Source organism: Sander lucioperca, chromosome 14 (assembly GCF_008315115.2).
Source record: "Sander lucioperca isolate FBNREF2018 chromosome 14, SLUC_FBN_1.2, whole genome shotgun sequence".
NCBI classification, from domain to species: Eukaryota; Metazoa; Chordata; class Actinopteri; order Perciformes; family Percidae; genus Sander; species Sander lucioperca.
The window spans coordinates 3,182,129-3,200,387 of NC_050186.1; the positions used below are offsets into that span (position 1 = coordinate 3,182,129).

General features: G+C 42.5%; 1 protein-coding gene across 6 annotated transcripts in view; it reads left to right on the forward strand.

Annotated features, from left to right (window-relative positions):
- Positions 1-2,044: 2,044 nt before the first annotated feature.
- LOC116062965 (mucin-5AC) overlaps positions 2,045-18,259 on the forward strand; it is a 35,440-nt gene continuing 19,225 nt past the window's right edge. The window contains exons 1-3 of one of the 6 annotated variants that reach the window (XM_035991593.1): positions 2,045-2,701; positions 10,287-14,096; positions 16,700-16,740. In XM_035991593.1, the coding sequence (XP_035847486.1) occupies positions 11,123-14,065 (2,943 nt within the window). In that variant the 5' untranslated portion in view covers positions 2,045-2,701; positions 10,287-11,122 and the 3' untranslated portion in view covers positions 14,066-14,096; positions 16,700-16,740. Of the gene's footprint in view, positions 2,702-10,286; positions 14,097-16,699; positions 16,799-18,259 lie in introns of those variants that run through there. The other 5 variants (XM_035991592.1, XM_035991590.1, XM_035991591.1 and 2 more) reach the window with 5 other exon arrangements.

Below are 18,259 nucleotides of genomic sequence, written 5' to 3' on the forward strand. Positions count from 1 at the left end.
TTAGCTCTTCAGAGATTATTTGACTCTCATGCAACTCCACTATAATCACCAGCAGGACACAGTTGAGATGGTGGAGAGCATCGTCAAAATATAATGGATGATAAACAGAACACCACCTATAAACTCTGCCAGCCGAAGCTTGTTGTTGTCTGTATACTCAAGGTCCTCTCTGTAGACGAAAGACTGCTCCACCTGTTTAGAAGCCTCATAGTCTCTGTCCTTTCATTATCCTCCATCTGCTGCTCCACCATGCTGACAGTCTCAGGCACAAACATTCAATGATTCTAACATCACTCGTCTTTCAACCCGTCACAGACGACAAAGTCGCTGCAGCCGTTCAAAGCAAAGCATATTATGACCCTGAACACCCCTTCAACCAGTGCGTCACTCTGCTTCAACCCAGCTACAGTTGCACATCCTGGGGCCTGTTCCTGAGTTATCTGGATAAGTTTGCACAACAGATATTAGTTTTTCATCTAATTTATGGGGGCTCCATGTTTAACTGTGTCTGCTGTTTGGAGCTGAGCATATAATGTACAGACAAATGTTTGAATGCTAATCTAGAATAAGATGGTAAACATTATAGCTAATAATATCAACATGCTAACATTGTTAATCCGCTGTCTATTTTTTCAACTACTGTTTACAAGTTCAACAATGAACGTTTTTCACATTTTTCTAAATTGTCCCTAGATTTGGACATGTACATGTGAGCGTGGTGAAGTACGGCAGCATTTTGCTGCCACCATGACAACAATGATTTGCTCAGTTTCTTGTTACGTTAGCATCGTTACAAGATTGTTCATATTATTATGACATATAGATAGATACAGTAATAACAACCTATCACTTTATCTTGTTATATCACATATATATATCATTATTTTTTAGAATGAATGTTTCTCATAACATAGGTTGGTATGTTATAACAAGAAACCCTGCAGATTGATTTGAATCACTGTGCTGCTGGATGTACTGTATGGGCTATTTTATTAGCTAAATGGCTCGACTCCATGTTCCTACATGTATTCCATACGTATATCCCATTACGAATCATTATTGCAGTGGATGGCCTGTCCATTCAACTCCTATTACTGTAAATTCCGTGGGAGTAATTGTGCTCTTTCCATTTTATTTGAAATCCATTCAAATGACGATTCCTAGAAATGAGGTCTGAAAGTGTAAAAGTAGAACATCTGAGAGATGTAAGAACAAGATTCATTGGGATGTTAATGTAAGTCTGATAGAGGGAGAGGATATGGGACAAGATAAGTGATCAGAGCTGATAAAATGGGATGAGATGTCTCAGCCCTTAAGGCATTTAGGTATAGACTTTATCTCTCCATCTCGGCTGTATAGAGTGGGTTCTACTAACCAGCCTCAGGTGATAACAGCCAGTGCAGTGATGATGGGGTCGATGTTCAACAATAGGAGAAAGAAATCAATTTGTTATAGTCATCAAGTCTGGACAAAAACTTGCTCAGAACTTCAGACAGAAGACAATCCAAGCAAAAATACATGATTAATTTAATACAGATGGTGTTTTGCCTTTTAATTTGCATGCACAACACTGACGCATGTTCATTTAAAGATGCCTGAAAACAGTGGAGCGGTTTAACCTTCGATATATGTGGATCTGCCTCTGCTTCAGAGGGCCATTGTCCATGTGTCTCTATTATCCTGCTGGTTATGGTTGCCTGGGTCTGCCCCCGCTCACAATGGAGATATCTGTACAATAATTCTACCTGTCTGTTCCTATCTCCTTCTCCCTACTTCTCTCCCCCCTTCTTCCTCCCTCTCTCTATCCATGACCTTTCTGCATTCCTCTCCAGCTGACCTTGGTGTCCTGTTAGCTCTTCAGTTTTCCCCACCTCACACTACTAGCTGCTCTCTACCGCCAGCCCCCCCTTAACCACCCCGTGCCCCTCATTTCCACCCCCTACTGACTGCTTCTTCCCTCCCTATCCCTTGGTTCCGCCCCCTAGATCACTTTGCTCCCCTCTCTCCACCCCTCTCCTCGCTGTCTCCCCTTTGCTCTCTGCAGCTGTACATACTCTGCTTTTTAATTAGACTTACTCTCTAGCTCCACCTCCGACTACCTCCCATTCTCCATCCCACCCCTCCCACCCCCTCCCTCCCTTCCTTTGCATACAAGGATACAGGGGCTTGCATGGCAACATGGAGAGGAGGTCATGATGAAGACACGCAGCGAGAAAGGGGGAGAGATGAAAAAGGAACAAGACAGGAGCATCTGAGAGGGTAACTGCCTGTTTACTCACTCTTTCCTTCTTGCTCCCCCTCCTGTCCATTCACTTCCACTCACAGCACAAACGTTCAGGCAGCTAGGTAGACACAGCGGAGCTCAGAGCTCTGAGGGATGGATAAAAAGGTTCCCACGTGAAAGGCATGAATCCACAGAAGAAGAGGAGAGTGAGATAGAAAAAGACACAACCAGAGAGGAAAGGAGAAAGAGAAAAGGAAAGGGAGACAAGAGAGGAGCAGATGGACTCTACACAGAGGAAAGGAAGCAGTGTGAAGCTCACCAAGCAGCCGTGACAGAGAGGTGGGAATAAGAGCAAACATGAACGCCGGAGGGATGGAAGAATGGGCTGAAGAGACGTGAAGGAATAGCAGAGAAGAGGAGCAAGCTTTTGTGGGAGAAAGAGACAACACAGAAGGGAAACGGGAAGAGAGAGATGTGGTATGTGTGACTCAGTTCTGTGTCCTGATGGAAGATAGTACAGCAATCTCCCCAATCATCCTTCTCTCAGCATCACCATAGAAATAACAAAGTGATAAAGATCAGGGCTGAGGACAGATTTAAAAACATCTCACAAGTATCTGTTTTCATTTTGGGCAGCTGGCATTAGCAACGAGTCTCTTTTACTCACTGTTTTGTTTTGGCTCTTTTTATATTCTGCTGAATTGTGCAATGGAAAGAGAGGCAGCGCGCGTCCTTGCATGTGTGCACACACGTGCATGCATACATTTTGTTTATGTGTTTGGCAGGTGTGTGTGGTGTGCGTATGTGCACATTTATTCTGACAATGGGGGTGTGTTCATGTGCTCATAACGTGCCTGTGTTTGTGTGTGTGAAATCCAGTGAAAAGGGAGCGTACGTGTGTGTATTTTTGATACTGGGCTTTGCTTTACTGCAGGTGTGGGAGTTATTTTCCGAGATTGTGCGGCTTTATGAGAAGCTTTAAAGAGTGAGGAGCTTAGATTGGTCTGTCAGTGATGTAGCTTTGCAGATTCTAGCAGCGTGCTTTCATTGCATATTTGTGGGGGGTGTATGCAGAAAGTTTGAGGAGGAGGCAGCACTGAGTGAGGGATGTGTGTGTGTGTGTGTGTGTGTGTGTGTGTTTCAATGCATGCTCTTTTCAAGTAAAGTGTGAAATTGTTAATGCACTTCAATGAAGCTAATGTGCTTTTACAATATGTATTTTAATTTGCACATCATTCATAACTCTCAATTAACTTATCTCATAGTAATCTTGTCATTGAAACACATGATACAAAGGTAATTGCACATGCACTCTCTCATGCATGCATGCACACCATCAAACACACATGCATGCACTCACCACGCACAGGTGCACATTTGCACACACACACATTTGCTGTGTGAAAAAAATGCTGTGCTGTTAATCTCGTCTGTCGTCACACAACTCTTTGCTCTTGTTCTCTCACTATATTTCCCTTTTATCTTATCTCATCAGCATGTCTTTAAGGGGTCAGCTCCATATCCATATCCCTTCTCTTATATATCTAACCTTTAATCCTTTTCTCACATTGCTTATAAATCTGTCTTCCATCTCCATCACTTAATTTTCTCTCTATACCCAACTGAAGTTAATGTACTTCTCTCTTAAACTTTTACTGTCTTTTACTCCACGCTTTGTGAATCTGTCTTTCTGCTGGCAAGGTGTTTTTGTTGGACTGACAGCAGCTGGGCTTTATAGGTAACACACCATGATGTATTCTTGGGACATTAGTTTGGACAGGGACATTGCAGCACGACAGCCCAGCAGAGAGTAACCCTCAGGGAGCAGTGTGTGCTGTATGTACCTACATGTAGCATGCTGCTGTGCACTGGACATGTCAGTCAAGCCACCTGTGTGTTGCTGCTGATTTTTCATACAGAGACCTTTGGAAGATTCTCCTGTCTAAATCCTGTGGCACACAAACACAAAAGCCAGAACATAAAAGAACTAACCAGCCAGAGATACAAGACAATTAGGCTGCAGAAGGCGTGCGAAAAAGAAAACAATGTTTACTCGGGCTTTCTTTCACAAACATCCTCAACTTTGCTCACAGTTGGTATGCTTATCACAATCCATTGGCCTACATATAGGGATTTCATATTAGGCAGAGGATTTTGGTCAGAGGAGGACAGATGGGACAAATCATTTCTGGCACTCACACTCTGACAGTTAGAAGTAATCCGGCCATCCTTCAAGGAAATTGGAACAAGTAGGGTGGCCGATGAGCTGGCCTTTGACTTTGCAAGCTGACATTTGTCTTTGTGTGTTTATAGTTCAAGTGATGTTTAACCTTGAAATATTTGCATCCTGTGCTGTTATATGAATGAAAAGAGCGTTACAGTAGAGTATTGAAATGACACAAACATGCAAATATTGACAAAGTTAGAGAGTCTGTCTAAAGAACAGCCCAACAGAGCATCAAGGAGACATTGGGTTTTTTGTATTAATTATGAAGATATTTAGACATCTGACTGAAAGTCACTAATTTGTAAAACTGTCTATCAAAACAAAACCAGCATGGAGTGCACCAACTTTCCTTAGTAATTTGTGCAGATTTCATTATGACATATGAACCTTTTCAGTCAGCTTTGTCTGTATTGCCACCGACCTCTCCAACTTTTTCAGTTAGTCAAATAGACATAAAAAATAAATGGTGTGTGAGGTGAAAAGGACTATCAGGCTAAAACCTCTTGACTAAAAACAAATGTTAAACTAACCAGTACACTCTTAAACCTGCAATAACTGACTTTTTTGGCCACTTGGGGGCAGCGGAAACAGGCTGTAATCACACTGACATATCGACTTTTAAGCATTGACTGTAAATATGAATATTAACAGTCTATGCTTTTAAGTTTATTTCACATCCAGCAGTTAAAGAGCAACATTATCATTCACTTAATTGTGATTCTGGCCACCTGATGAATATACAGTAAGTCCAACATTCATTCTCTTTAAACTCTATTTTGGTCTCTACCAACTCTTAAAGGTACCCTGCCACACATATTTCAATACTTTGTGGTAATGTCTGAAGTTCTACCATGGACTAACATTTTTTTGGAAAAAATGCCTTGGTTACCTTGTCTCAAGCCATTCTAGCGTGGTATAGAAAGCCTGCAGGAAGACTCAGCTCGATTTGTGCCAGTTCTCATTAATATTCAACAAGCTAAGCTGCTTGACTCTGATTGGCTAACAGCTAGCCAATGAGGTTTTATTCAGCACAACTAGGCGAGCTCATGAATAGTAATGAGCTCAGGCAACACCACGTCAGACTGACTAGCTTTTGTAATTGGCCTGATTTCTCCGCTTATTTCTTTTCAGTGGCTAGAGCTTACAGAGGAGGTAGCAGTTAGAGTTGAGCCGGATACTCGGCTGAAACGAGTATCCGGTACGGATAAAGCACTTTTGCCGAGTACGAGTATTATACGAGTAATACGAGTCAATATCTGTGCTCGGATTGAATAAAAATCCTCATTGGGTAGCTGACTGTGTCTGCGTTCTGTGATAGGCTAGTCACAGCGCCCCTCCCGCTCTGCTCACTCACACACAGAACACTGAGAAGAGAACAGCTCTCTCTCTCTCTCTGTCTCTCCCTCAGTCACTCAGGTTCGCGGGTCTTTTCCATTAACGTTTAGGGTTTCTTCAGCTTCAGGTTTGTTTTTTACTTCGGTTTGTAGTACTTACTTATTAACCAGTAGAGTTCTGGTAAACGTGGGGTTTGTTCAGACGTGGTGCTTGGTAGAATGCGACTCGCGTTGCGGCTCTGCCTGTCGGAGATTTTTTTTCTTTTTTAAACCGTCTGGCTCTAACCAGTTTTTTTTACTTCACGCACGAGTGTCTGACACTGTCTTGCTGTATTTCATAAAAAAAATAAAGGAAGTAGTGGTATAAAACTATATTACAAATTAATTAGCTACACACTCACACACACACACACACACACACACACACACACACACATACCTGGTGTGGAAATAAAAAAAATAAAAAAGAACCAAAAAAAAACAAACTTTGCAACTGCATGTGTTGTATTCATTGTTGCAAAACTTGTTCTGTATATAGTTTGTTATCGTGATCAAAACCATTGATCTGAAGCTCAATGCTGATGCTGTCATGTAAATAGTTTTCTAATCAGCAATAAATATAACAATTTCTGATCAACCATAACAATTGCATGCTTAAAATAACATACCGGTTAAAGCCCCGCCCATTTCAAGACAACCCGACCCACTTCCGGGTTAAATCCTGTCCACTTCCGGGTTAGGCCCCGTCCAGTCCGAGTACAGATACAGATACAGATAATTCATATGGTTAACAGATACAGATACAGATAATGCTGTACTCGCTCATCCCTAGTAGCAGTTCATTTTCACATTCATGACATAACACAAACACAAAACGGTTTTGTGTGGCAGGGCACCTTTTAAGGAGATATCTGTCTCTTTAGCTGCTGAATGCTTCACCGTGTTGACCAGCTAGTCGCTAACAATTTCTGTCTTTTCTGTTGTTGGTGGCTGCAGAACTGAAATGCGGGTAGACACGCTCAGCCGTGGTGGTTACCATTTGGGTGATAACTTTATTTTGATGAAGGAAAGATAAACCTTCCAAGCCTTCTGTTTGTAGAAGCCATATTGGTGAAATATGGCTTGCTGTGAAGGCTGACTGTAACTGGCCAAGCCGAATGTCAGTACACAGTCCTACACAAACAAACAAACAAACAAACAGACAAACAAACCAGCATTTACATCTTGCTGCTAGTACACAAGTGTCTGAGGAATAACAATGGTTGTGTTCACTGTGTTGCCTCAGGTATATAATGAATTAAGAATTGTAATTTAATTTGTGTTGTTTGTTTAATTTAATTTGCTTTAAGCATGATCAGGATTAAGATTTCATCAATCAGAGGCAGCTGCATCACTGTTTCCAACTCTGGGTATCAGCAATGAAAGATTTTTTCCCCCCTCAAGAGCAGATCCCAGAGCTGTGAAGATGATACCTTTACTGATGCTTTTTACTAATTTCTGAAAACATTTTGTTAAAGCTATTTGTTGTTGACATAGGTCAGCTTTTCTTATGAATGCATGCGGATCTAAATACATACAAATCTTTGTGCCCACAAAGTCCTTTATGCGCTGCATCTGCATTTTTTTTTTCATATACTTGCTGGTTTTATTAAATAAAACCAAACAGTCCCCTGTTTGAGACATTGCTGTGCTGCACACAATGCTTACCTAACAAAATATTCCTATATAGGCAACTCTCAAGGAGTTGTTCCTGAATTTGAGATGACTTTGGACAAGAATGCAAACACTAAAAAGGCTTCTGCACTTTACATCTGTTCTGGGAGCTGACTGTGTTGTAAATTCCTTTGACAGAGCGCAGGTATAATTCTTACCCTTCCTTTCGCTCACAGGGCCAATAACTGATCATATAGCTTTTCTTAGTTCCTCTCCAGTTCCCCCTTAAATGCCCTGACACGCTGATGCTCCTGATTTACCACTTCACTGAACCCTAACCATGACATTTCCTCTGCTGCCAGAGGTTGTCTCATAGCATCTCTAAATATAACCAAGCATGTCTACCTCCTCTCCCTCCTCTTCCTCTCTGTGCCTCCTCTTCATCTCTTTCCTGTCTGACAAATTTAAGCGTGCCTAGACAATCCGATCTGACATGCCTTTACATAACAATTCAATCCACAGCACCTTCCACCTCCTCAGCACAGTGAGACCCAAAGGTGTGTTATTGGCATGGATGCAATTCTCAACATCTTTTAAAGAATATTATTAGATCTACTCTTGGCTTTTTTGGGGTTTGAATGCATCAGATATGTTTCTTAGAGTCAGCACGGCTTAGCATAGGGAGATCAGATGTGACCTTAGCATTATCATCACACACACACACACACACACACACACACACACACGTGCACACACACGCACACACGCACACACAGGAAAGAGGATAGCCTATATCCACAGCAAAGCCTTCTCAGAGAGGTAGGCAGCTAGCAAGAAAGCTGTGGTATATCTTAAATAATAACCGAAAAGAGTTATGACCCTTGCTGGCATTATGCCGTTGCACACCTTCCTCCTCCTGCCTGGTCATTTATCTTTTGTCTGCCAATAAAGCTCAACATGAAAATGTCACATGTGGGAAAGAGCTGGCCTCAGCCACAGGACTGAGTCCATGCAGCATTAAGAGGGTCTGGATTCATTAAACTGTCAGCGTAAATTTTTATCCGAAGGTAGTTTGCAGACCAAGAAGGAGGAACTGTGGTGAGTGTGGGATGCGGGACAAAAAAGAGGCAGCGGGGAGAATGTGGCGGAGCAAGTGATGGTGGAAGAAAGAGGAAAGATAAAAATGTCAGTGGTGAGGAAAAAAATGGAGGGAAAGGAAGGAAGATAGAAAGAGGGTAGGATCAGGATGACACCCCATAGAATGAGTAAGGGAAATGGTCCTGCGATTGGTGGATGAAACTCTGAGGAAAATCTGTCAGGGTGAATGTTGAAAGTAGTGCTTTTTACAGGAAATGGGTAAGAAGACTGACGACCGGAGTGAAATGGAAGACTAATGAAAAATAGGAGCAGTGGAAACGATTTTATCCAGCGAGAAAATTCTCAAGGTCGAATGGACAGTGTAGATCAATAATATGCTATAGATATACATTTGCTTTTGTTGTTTAGCCTCTGTAGATCATGATCAGTCCTCCTTAGTGTACTATCTCCCATTTGGTCTTCTGTGTGAATCACAAGAAGCTCATCTGTAGCTATACACTGCAATGATAAGAAAGTAAAATGAGAAGGAATCCTGTAGTTGTTTTTAAATCCATTCATATATCTGAGTGTGTATGGTTGATATTTCCCCTCAAGGCTCTGTCAGCTGTGACGTTAATCATAATTCATCCTAATAACCACGTTTTTAAAAGGGGTTTGATGGTGGGGGCGCAGTTGTGACAAAGATCCTCCTTTTTAGAGCCAGAGAAAGAAAGAGGGAAAGAGAGGAAAACAGAGGACGTAAATAAAAGTGGCAGCCCCTCGGGTCTCTCTCTCCCTAAATAACCTGGGAGCTGTGAAGGAGTCACTAATTACCCCTCCTACAGAAAAGAGGGGAACAGAGTAACAGCCAGTCACACTCACACACAGAATTCGCCCGGGCCTGTCAGTGTCAGAGGCTATCACAAGGAGATAACAAGGCACAAATCCATAGATCGTGTAAGACAAACGACAGCATCACGCCCGACTGCCAGTGGCACAGACAGGAAATGGAAGTGATATATATATGTATAAAGGCCATAGATCGTCAAAAACAGGCTGCAGAATCAGTGTGACGAGAACATACTACTTAATACAGCAAGGCAGACAGACTGTCACACAGTGACCAGATGAATCAGAAAGGATGTCACCATGGCAGATCATCAAGAAGCTAACAGGGCCACAGACTGTTAAACATGGCGGAAAAGAAAAATCTGTAAGACACACATATATGAGGAATAACTGTCACAATGTGTGCCCATGAGCAGGAATAATACTGAATATGACCAGAACTGCTGCTGCTGCTGCCGCTGCCACAATACAGCTACTTTTAACAATAATGTAAGTGTATGCACGTGTACAAAAGACAGACATCAGATATAAAAAAAGGGATTACAGAGAGAGGAATATCAAATACACATAAACCATGAGTATGCCCTTCAGCCAATGTGAATAGGTCTTAATTACAATCTCTTTCACTTGTTTATTTGTGGCTGTTCTTCTAGTGCTGATGATATACCTAGTGTTTTTCCCTATACCCTGTTTTTTTTTTGTCACCTACATCCTTTCATTACTTTTTCTGATTTGATGTCTTCTTTTTCCATTTTGTGTTGACCCTGCGCTCATTCATTTTTTTTTAAATAGCTGCCTATCTTATAGCTCCTTCATTATCCCGAGGAACATGCACATTGTGTTTCAATGGAAGTGCATAATATGGAACAATTACAGTCTCTTACTCCTTTTATTTATCTCTTTGTCTTTCTGCTCTCTTCAGGAACTCACGCTGTCTGCAACCATGAGAGAATGAGTCACTGAGAGAAGAGCTGAGAAAAAAAGAAACCGAGAGAGAGAGTGATAAAATCAAAAGGAAGTTAAAACAGATAGGCCATTATGGGGAAGTACGCAGGTCCATCCCATACTTTGGCCATCCAATCTCCTGAGGGCCCAGGGGACACAGCAGGTGGAGAAGGAGGTGCCGCCAAGTAGACAAGCCAATGTGATGGACACAGTAAGGATGGACAGGCTGCATTTTCTTCCTTCCTGCTTATTTGCTGGTAACCTCTTTGGCATCATCAAGGGTTTGTCTCACTGGAAAGTTAAAGAGAAATAAGAAGCAAGAAGTGCTCAACTTCAGAAGACATGGGAGAGTATGGACATGTCTCACATGCTTATTCTAAAGAGTATTTGATGCTGCATATATTTATTTTTGTACAAGGGCTATAAGTATAGGGTATAAATTCTAGAGGTTAGCTTTTATCACAATGATTTTTTCCTTGCTGTGCTTAATATTACTACTCCTTGAACTGTGAATACAGTAATCCATCCTTTCTAAAGGATAGTCTTAGTTGCAAAAGAAAGTCCTTGGTGTATACATTTCAGATAACCTGAGCAGCTGCACACAATCCTATAAAGAAGTTTATCTTATAAAGTATGTTCTGTGATGAAACTAGAACTCAGTCAATCAATTGTACAAATCTCTCATTGTTATAATGAATATATAGTAAAGGGGAGATCACTTTCCTTGTTGACGCACTGACACAACTAGGCCTTCACAACATCAAACTGCCTGCGGAGCCTGTGGATGTTGGGGGAGCAAGAGAGACAAGAGAAATGGTGAGCAAAGAGCCCAACCACTTGCTTACAGGCCAAACCAATGGCAAGAGCACCTTGGCGGACAAGTTGCCTGGGACAATGACTGTGCGCTCTGTGCTGCTCAATCGAGACTCCCCAGATATTGAGAGCCGCCTCAAGCGCCGCCGCAACCGCACCCACCAGGTCCGCTTTAAAGACCTGGAGGATGGCAGCAGCAGCAGTGGCAACAGTGGAACAGGAGAAAACAATAGCCATCAGAAGCCTGCCACAAATTGTGACAGCCCACATCCTCTTCGCAAACACAGCAGCAGGTCCCCCAAGCCATGGACTGACAGGGATGGCCCACGGATTCAGAGTTTACCTGGCCAAACCTCTGTGGTGGGGGCTGTGCGTGGGGACATGGCAAGTACTATAGAGGTGGTGGCTGCTTTCTTAGCCAGGGCCCCTCCTCATCCATTGACACCGGGCCCTACACGTCGATGCTGGGCACCACCACAGACTAACTCCCTAACCTTGCCAATGACACGCAGGCTCAGTACGAGCACCAGCACAGCCATCCAGACCTCCCCATGCCTTAAAAAGCCCCAGTCCCTCTCTTCCACCCACACACATAGCCACAGCATCGGGGACTCAGTGGGTATGGATGGGGATGACGAGCAGGACTCTCAAGATGAGTACCTTGCACACAACCATGTGTTGGTGCCTGGGTCCAAGGATCAGAATGGTCCTCCTGGGCCTGGGGATCCAACTGTGGTGGAACGGAGGTCTAAAGCCTCCAGGACAGACATCAAATCAGCTGTTAGTGTGGTAAAAAGCTCCAGGCACAGCTGCCCCCCTTCAGTGCTTCACAACACTGAGCCATTTCACTGTTCCTCTGTGTCCTGTCAAGATGGCGCCAAGCGTCAGGGAAGCAGCACTCCCTCAGTGGTCAGGAGGAGAAAGCGGCTGAATAGGACAACAAGTGATCCTGGAAAGGAAGTGCACTTTTGCACCACTCTCACTCAGACTGAAAGCCCCAGTCCATCCCTGCCACCCTCAAATACCAATTTCTGTACAACTCAAGTTCAAACTGAAAGCCCTTTCCCACCTCAAAATTCAAAGTATTGTACCACCCAAAGTCAAACTGAGAGTCAACATAAATCTCTACCTTTGAATGACAAACAATGCACAACTCCAATTCAAATCTCCAACTCTCGCCCAACCCTACCTCCAAATGCGGAACAGTGCACCATTAAAAAAAAAACAGACTCGCCTTGTCACTTTGTCACTCCAAATCATGAACCTTGCACTACCCAAACACAAACTTGCAGCCTCTGTGCTTCCCCACCTCTGACAATATCACTGAGTGAAATGCAAATTCAATTGGAAAGTCCTGTATCCCCAACTGTGACTCAAGACCCTCCCACCACCCAAATAACTACTGTGCCTTACTGTTTCTCTCACCCACCTACAAGTGCACCAACACAGACCCCGGAACACTGCGCTAAACCACCTTGCTCCTCTCCAGCCAAACCAGTTTGCACCACACCACCTCCACCCATAGCACTGTCCATTCCTTGCTCCACTTCTGTACCTACTGTCGTCCAACACCCTATCCCCTATTATACCGTTGTGTCGCCACCAACAACACCCAGCACACCTGTTGTCTGCTCCAGTCCTTCCTCAACTGCACCATCATGCCCCACCCAAATCTGCACCTCCCCTATCTCAAACATAGTATCATCAGCTCCCCTAACCTGTTCCACCCCTACCGAGACTGTAATCCTCAATATAACTCCAAACGTAACACATCAGCCACCACACAATGCATCAAACGCTACACCTCCTACAAATTTAACACCATGTACATTTGTAACTCAAACTGCCCTGTCATGCACTTCCATATCATATTACTCTACTACACATTCGGTTAGTCACCATGCCCCTCACCCTAATTCTACAACACCTTCTTATGCCACTCTTATACAAACTGTGTCTCATTGCAACATCCCATGTCAAGCTCTGCAAAATACCTCTTCTTCCATCACAGGCATAACTCCCTACTCCTCCCCAGTCCCCAAATTAAAATCTTGCACTTCTCTGCCTCCACTTGTGAAAACATATGTGTCCACTCTTCCTAATGCACAACAATGTGCTACACCAACTAAAGCTGTTCCTCTTTATTCTTCCACATTTCGTGCTGCACCACCATACACGCCCCCCTCTCAGGCGCCCTACAACGCTCAGGATAAGAGGGGCATTCGACTTCCACCTCCTCCCCCACCGCCGCCACCTTACACACCACGCAAAAAGGGAAGTGATCCACCAGGTCCTGTAATCCGAACACCCATGCTCAGGGCAGACAGCATGGCCAACAAGAAAGATAAAGGAAAAAAGGAAGATATAAAATGCACAAACTCACCCAAGCTCTGTGAGAGAGCCAGCTCTCTGAAGCACAGAGCTCAAACTCCTCCAGTTGCTGTGATGAAGGGAGAGAAGCAGTCCTCCTCATCCTCCTCCTCTCCTGCCAAGGCCTGTTTTAAGTCCAGCTGTCTCAGCTCAGCCCAGGCTCAGCTTGGGGCACTACACAAAATGCTCTGCTCAGCACCCAACGCCAGGCCCAACACCCCCAACAGCCAACATCCTCTCCCTCCAAACCAGCAGGGTTGCTCTGGAGCCAGGGGCTGCTGTGCTTCTGGGGAGCGGTCTACAGTTGGGCCCATGACTGCCACCCAGGCTGACACACTAAGACAGGTCCAGGAAATTCTGGGAGGGTTGGTGTCTGGGGCCAGGTGTAAACTGGACCCATCCCTGGTGACAGAAAAGCTCCTGGGTCCAAACGGACCCCTGCATGATATTCGTAGCCTGCAGACCCAGCTCCACAGCCTGGAGGGGGTCCTGGAGACCAGCCAGAACACCATTAAGGTCCTGCTGGATGTCATTCAAGACCTTGAAAAGAAGGAAGCCGAGAGAGACGGGTGAGGCAATATTATATATATGAAGGAATTAAAAGGTAACTCCTGCACACTGACTCTATACCACAAATCTATTTTAATCAACAGTGTTTTGAGCTCAATCAGACCTTTGTCAGGTTGTAATACTTATTGCATAACAAAATAGCATTACTCCCTGTGTACTATAAGATCATAAACATCCAACTACCAACATTACAGTAGTTGCCTGAAGGCTTTCACGTTTAGACCGACTTTGGCCAACCCATAGACACAGTGGAGGTGCCAAGAATGCCAAGCATGCAGAGAGCTTTTGCAAAAAAATGCAGGGTTGCAATGCAATTGTGTATTTTTACTGTTTACCCCATGATGACAAAACTGCATTTGTGATAACTTTCAAGAGTTATACAATCCTTTATCATGGTATTATAAACTGCTGTACAGTGTTTTGGCCTTTGATAAGCCTTCAAATTCATTGATCTACTACTCAAACGGACCTTTCTGGATTTGTCTCACCAGTACCTGAAACAGCACACCCACACCAATGCAGTCTCTTGTGTTGTTTTAATGCTTCTAGGGCTTACTGCACACAATTTATGCACACAGTAACCATGTCGCAACAATTTGATTGGGCAAGGAAAGAGCCATCTTCACTGAATGGATGAATTCACTGTTCTAAACTCAATTCACAAAAAATGATGGTAAACATGTTTCTGGTTCATGTTCACTTAAAAAGTTGGGATTTAGTATGAGGCTTCACACTGATATATGTTAGCCAAATTGTTAATTTTGGTAAAAAAATACTTTACGTATGAAAAGGTTACAAGTTTTAGAATTTCACATCGTAGGGCAGTATTGTTTTTGCAACTTATGTCCAAGGTGGTGTTCAAAGGTAGAGTTAACAGTACTGTGAAATGTTGCATAGCCCAAAAGGGGTTTGTCTGGGTTTAAATATTGTGTGAAAAGCCCTGGGCCAAAAGTGGAGCTATCCCATTTTGAATATTGAAGTTGTAAATGTGAAATGACTGAAAGCCGTAGGCTGCTTAACCCAGGGCTAATGGGGGCTCTCAGCCCAAGGCCAAGTGTAGTGTGAAAAGCCATCTGGTAATCTGTGGCCAACTTTAACATTGAGTCTTCTGTTAACCCTTTATTAGACAATAGATAGATAGATAGATAGATAGATAGATAGATAGATAGAAAAAGGCAAGGAAGGAAGAACGATTGATAAAACGAGAAAACAGGAAAGGATGGAAGTATGAACAGTGGGACTACTTAAATTATGAGTGCCTGGTATTTTGGAGACCTGGAAAGTAAATGTCAGCATGTAGCCTAAGTGCCTGCTGTTTTATTCCCAGACAGTTAATTTCTCAAGTGAGCATCTGCTTCTATCCACATAAAAAAAGGAGGGGCAGGCATTATAATGTGATCATAGCTTTGCACTAAAAGATTGTCTTCTCTCTCCTGGAGTGAAGTCGACAAGTGGGTTATTGTAGGCAGAATATTCTTCAAACAGGGAATATCCACCACCCAGCAGTAATAACCTTGCTGCATCATGTGCTGTGTATATTACAGATAGATGGTTGTTGTGCCTAAGCTTTGCAGTGATGCAGCTCCTCTATTTATAGCCAATCCCAGCATTGTAAGCGTTTCAAATACTTTGGCAACAAAGCTGCACAGACAGAACACAATATAAATTTGGTAAGAATGAGAAGGCAAGAGAGACTGAAGTGACTGAAACAGCAAGGCGAGCAATAGACAGAGAAGAAGAAATACCAAACTGAATTCAACCCAGAAGGCAGGGGAGCATCTGTAGTTATTTTTATGAAGACTCATGTCAGTCATTAAACCCTCAATCTCAACTCTTGATATGCTGAAGAATTTATGTTTATGTCAGACGACAGGGAGCGGTTTGGTAACTTGATTGCACCCATTTCGCAGCAGCTCTTTCCTCATGCATGTATACAGCAGGCGGGAACAGATAGAAATCAGCATTTGGCTGTCATGTTGGTGGTTTCAGATGTGCCATGCCTCTTAGTGTAAACCCTTTACCATTCTCATCAAGTCTTTAATTAATCTGCTTTCTACATTGTAAGCTGCTTAGTAATTTCTCCCGCCTTATCACACCAAAATAGTACATGATGTGGGGACGAGAGAACTCTTCAGTAGGACAAGATAGACATGGATGGATGTGTGTCTACTGTATGAATCCATGGAAAGGCTTAACTGATATCTCAGCAGTGTAATACAAATCATACTCATAACATTAATATCAACACTATACTTTGCAGACTTTTTAACCTTTTTGACCGCATAGCCTTCTGTCCCATAAAGTGACAAATCTTGCATGTTCCAGTATAATAATTCAGTGATGGGGCTAAGTCTAATGCATGCAGATTTGACTTTTACCTCATAAGCATTGTTTCATGCATGGAGTGATATAGTGACTCATGGTTTACGTAACTGTTGGAGGGGGGATCTTTCATTAAAAAATGATCATGGGTGATTTCAGAGAGGATTAGATTGGTGTATTTGCAGGGATGTGTGTGCCAGAAATTTGGTTCAACAAGGGAAACGATAACCTAAATATGTCTGTGGGCACGCACGCACACACACACACACCATCGCTATTTTACCCCTGATATGTCATCTCTGTGCTTTTCAACAGAAGACATTCATACAGGACCGGACAGGACATTGAAAACTGTGGGACCTGCAGGGACTGTGCCTGCATCATCTACAGGTATGTGGATGGATATGTCCTCCTGTGAGTGAGAATTTCGGCATATTTATCGCTTGTTTTACATGTGAGCACCGAGAGCACAGTGCGTGTCTCGGCGCACAGTTATGTGCATCACGCTGTCATTTTGAATCATGTCAGTTTTGGGAGTTCAGTTTTATGTCCTGGTAGGATTGTTGTTCTTCTCTGTGTGACAGTACAGCCGGGTACAGCATTTTGAGTATGGACACTCATTGCAACCACAACACTGCTGCAGGTTTGATCACTTAACACAGTTATTATTTATTAAGACTTATCACACACACACACACACACACACACACACACACACACACACACACACACACACACACACTCTCAGATTTAATGAGGTGAACAACACAGATTTAAGTTGTGCAACCATGTGCCCACTTGTTTTCATCTATCCTCTACTCTTCTCATTTTTCTACTCTCCTTATCTCTCTTTTTCACACACAGATGCACACACCGTCAAATACACACACACACACACACACACACACACAGACACACACACGCACACACACACACACACACACACACACACACACACACACACACGCACACACACACACACACAGTAATACACATGATCATTCCGCTCTGAGATTTGAATTGAAATCAATCAATTAACAAACAGGATTTCACAGTTTAAAGGAGGGTGAAGAAAGGCAAAAAGAAAAGTGTGGATTGCTATGAAATTGAAATTCCTGTCTTTTAGTTGCAAATGTCACATTCACAAAAAAAAGAAAGAAAGTAAAAAGGATTATTAGTAGAAGAAGCAAGTCTTGCAGAGAGAGAGGCGGAAGAAATAGTGGAGAGAGAGGATATATGACATCCGGAGTGCATTACTGAATTAAACCTGTAAAGCCATGAGATATATCAGAATTCTATATACGTTTTTTTTAATTCAGGTGATTATTTACCCTTTGACAGAATAAAAAAAGCTATTTATTTTGCATATAATTTTCTGTTTGTATCATATTATACATCTGGCTTTTACTGCAATTTATTTATTTCAACTGAGCTTTTTTTAGAAAATCAAAAATATCTTTCTTATAAAGGTTTCTATTTGTTTATTTATTTATGATTTTTTTAAAATATCTTACATATATAATAGTATATGCGTGTAAATACTATATTACATATATTATATACACATGCATATTATAAATATATTGATCTGTTTTTTTATGGCATGCCATTTAGGAAATGTTATATATTATATTATATATATATATATATATATATATATATATATGATGTAAAAGTCTCGGAAACAAATGGCGTTATAGGGTTACGGCAGTACTCTCATTATTATAACTCTCATGTAAACCCCTTGGAGGGGTTATGTCAAATTATGTCATAAATCTGAGAAAGCCTAACCAAATTAACGGTCCAAGATTCATCATCAGTCTTTTTTAATTGTGGACTGGAGCTGTGTAATTTGGCGTGTATGCACCTTAGACT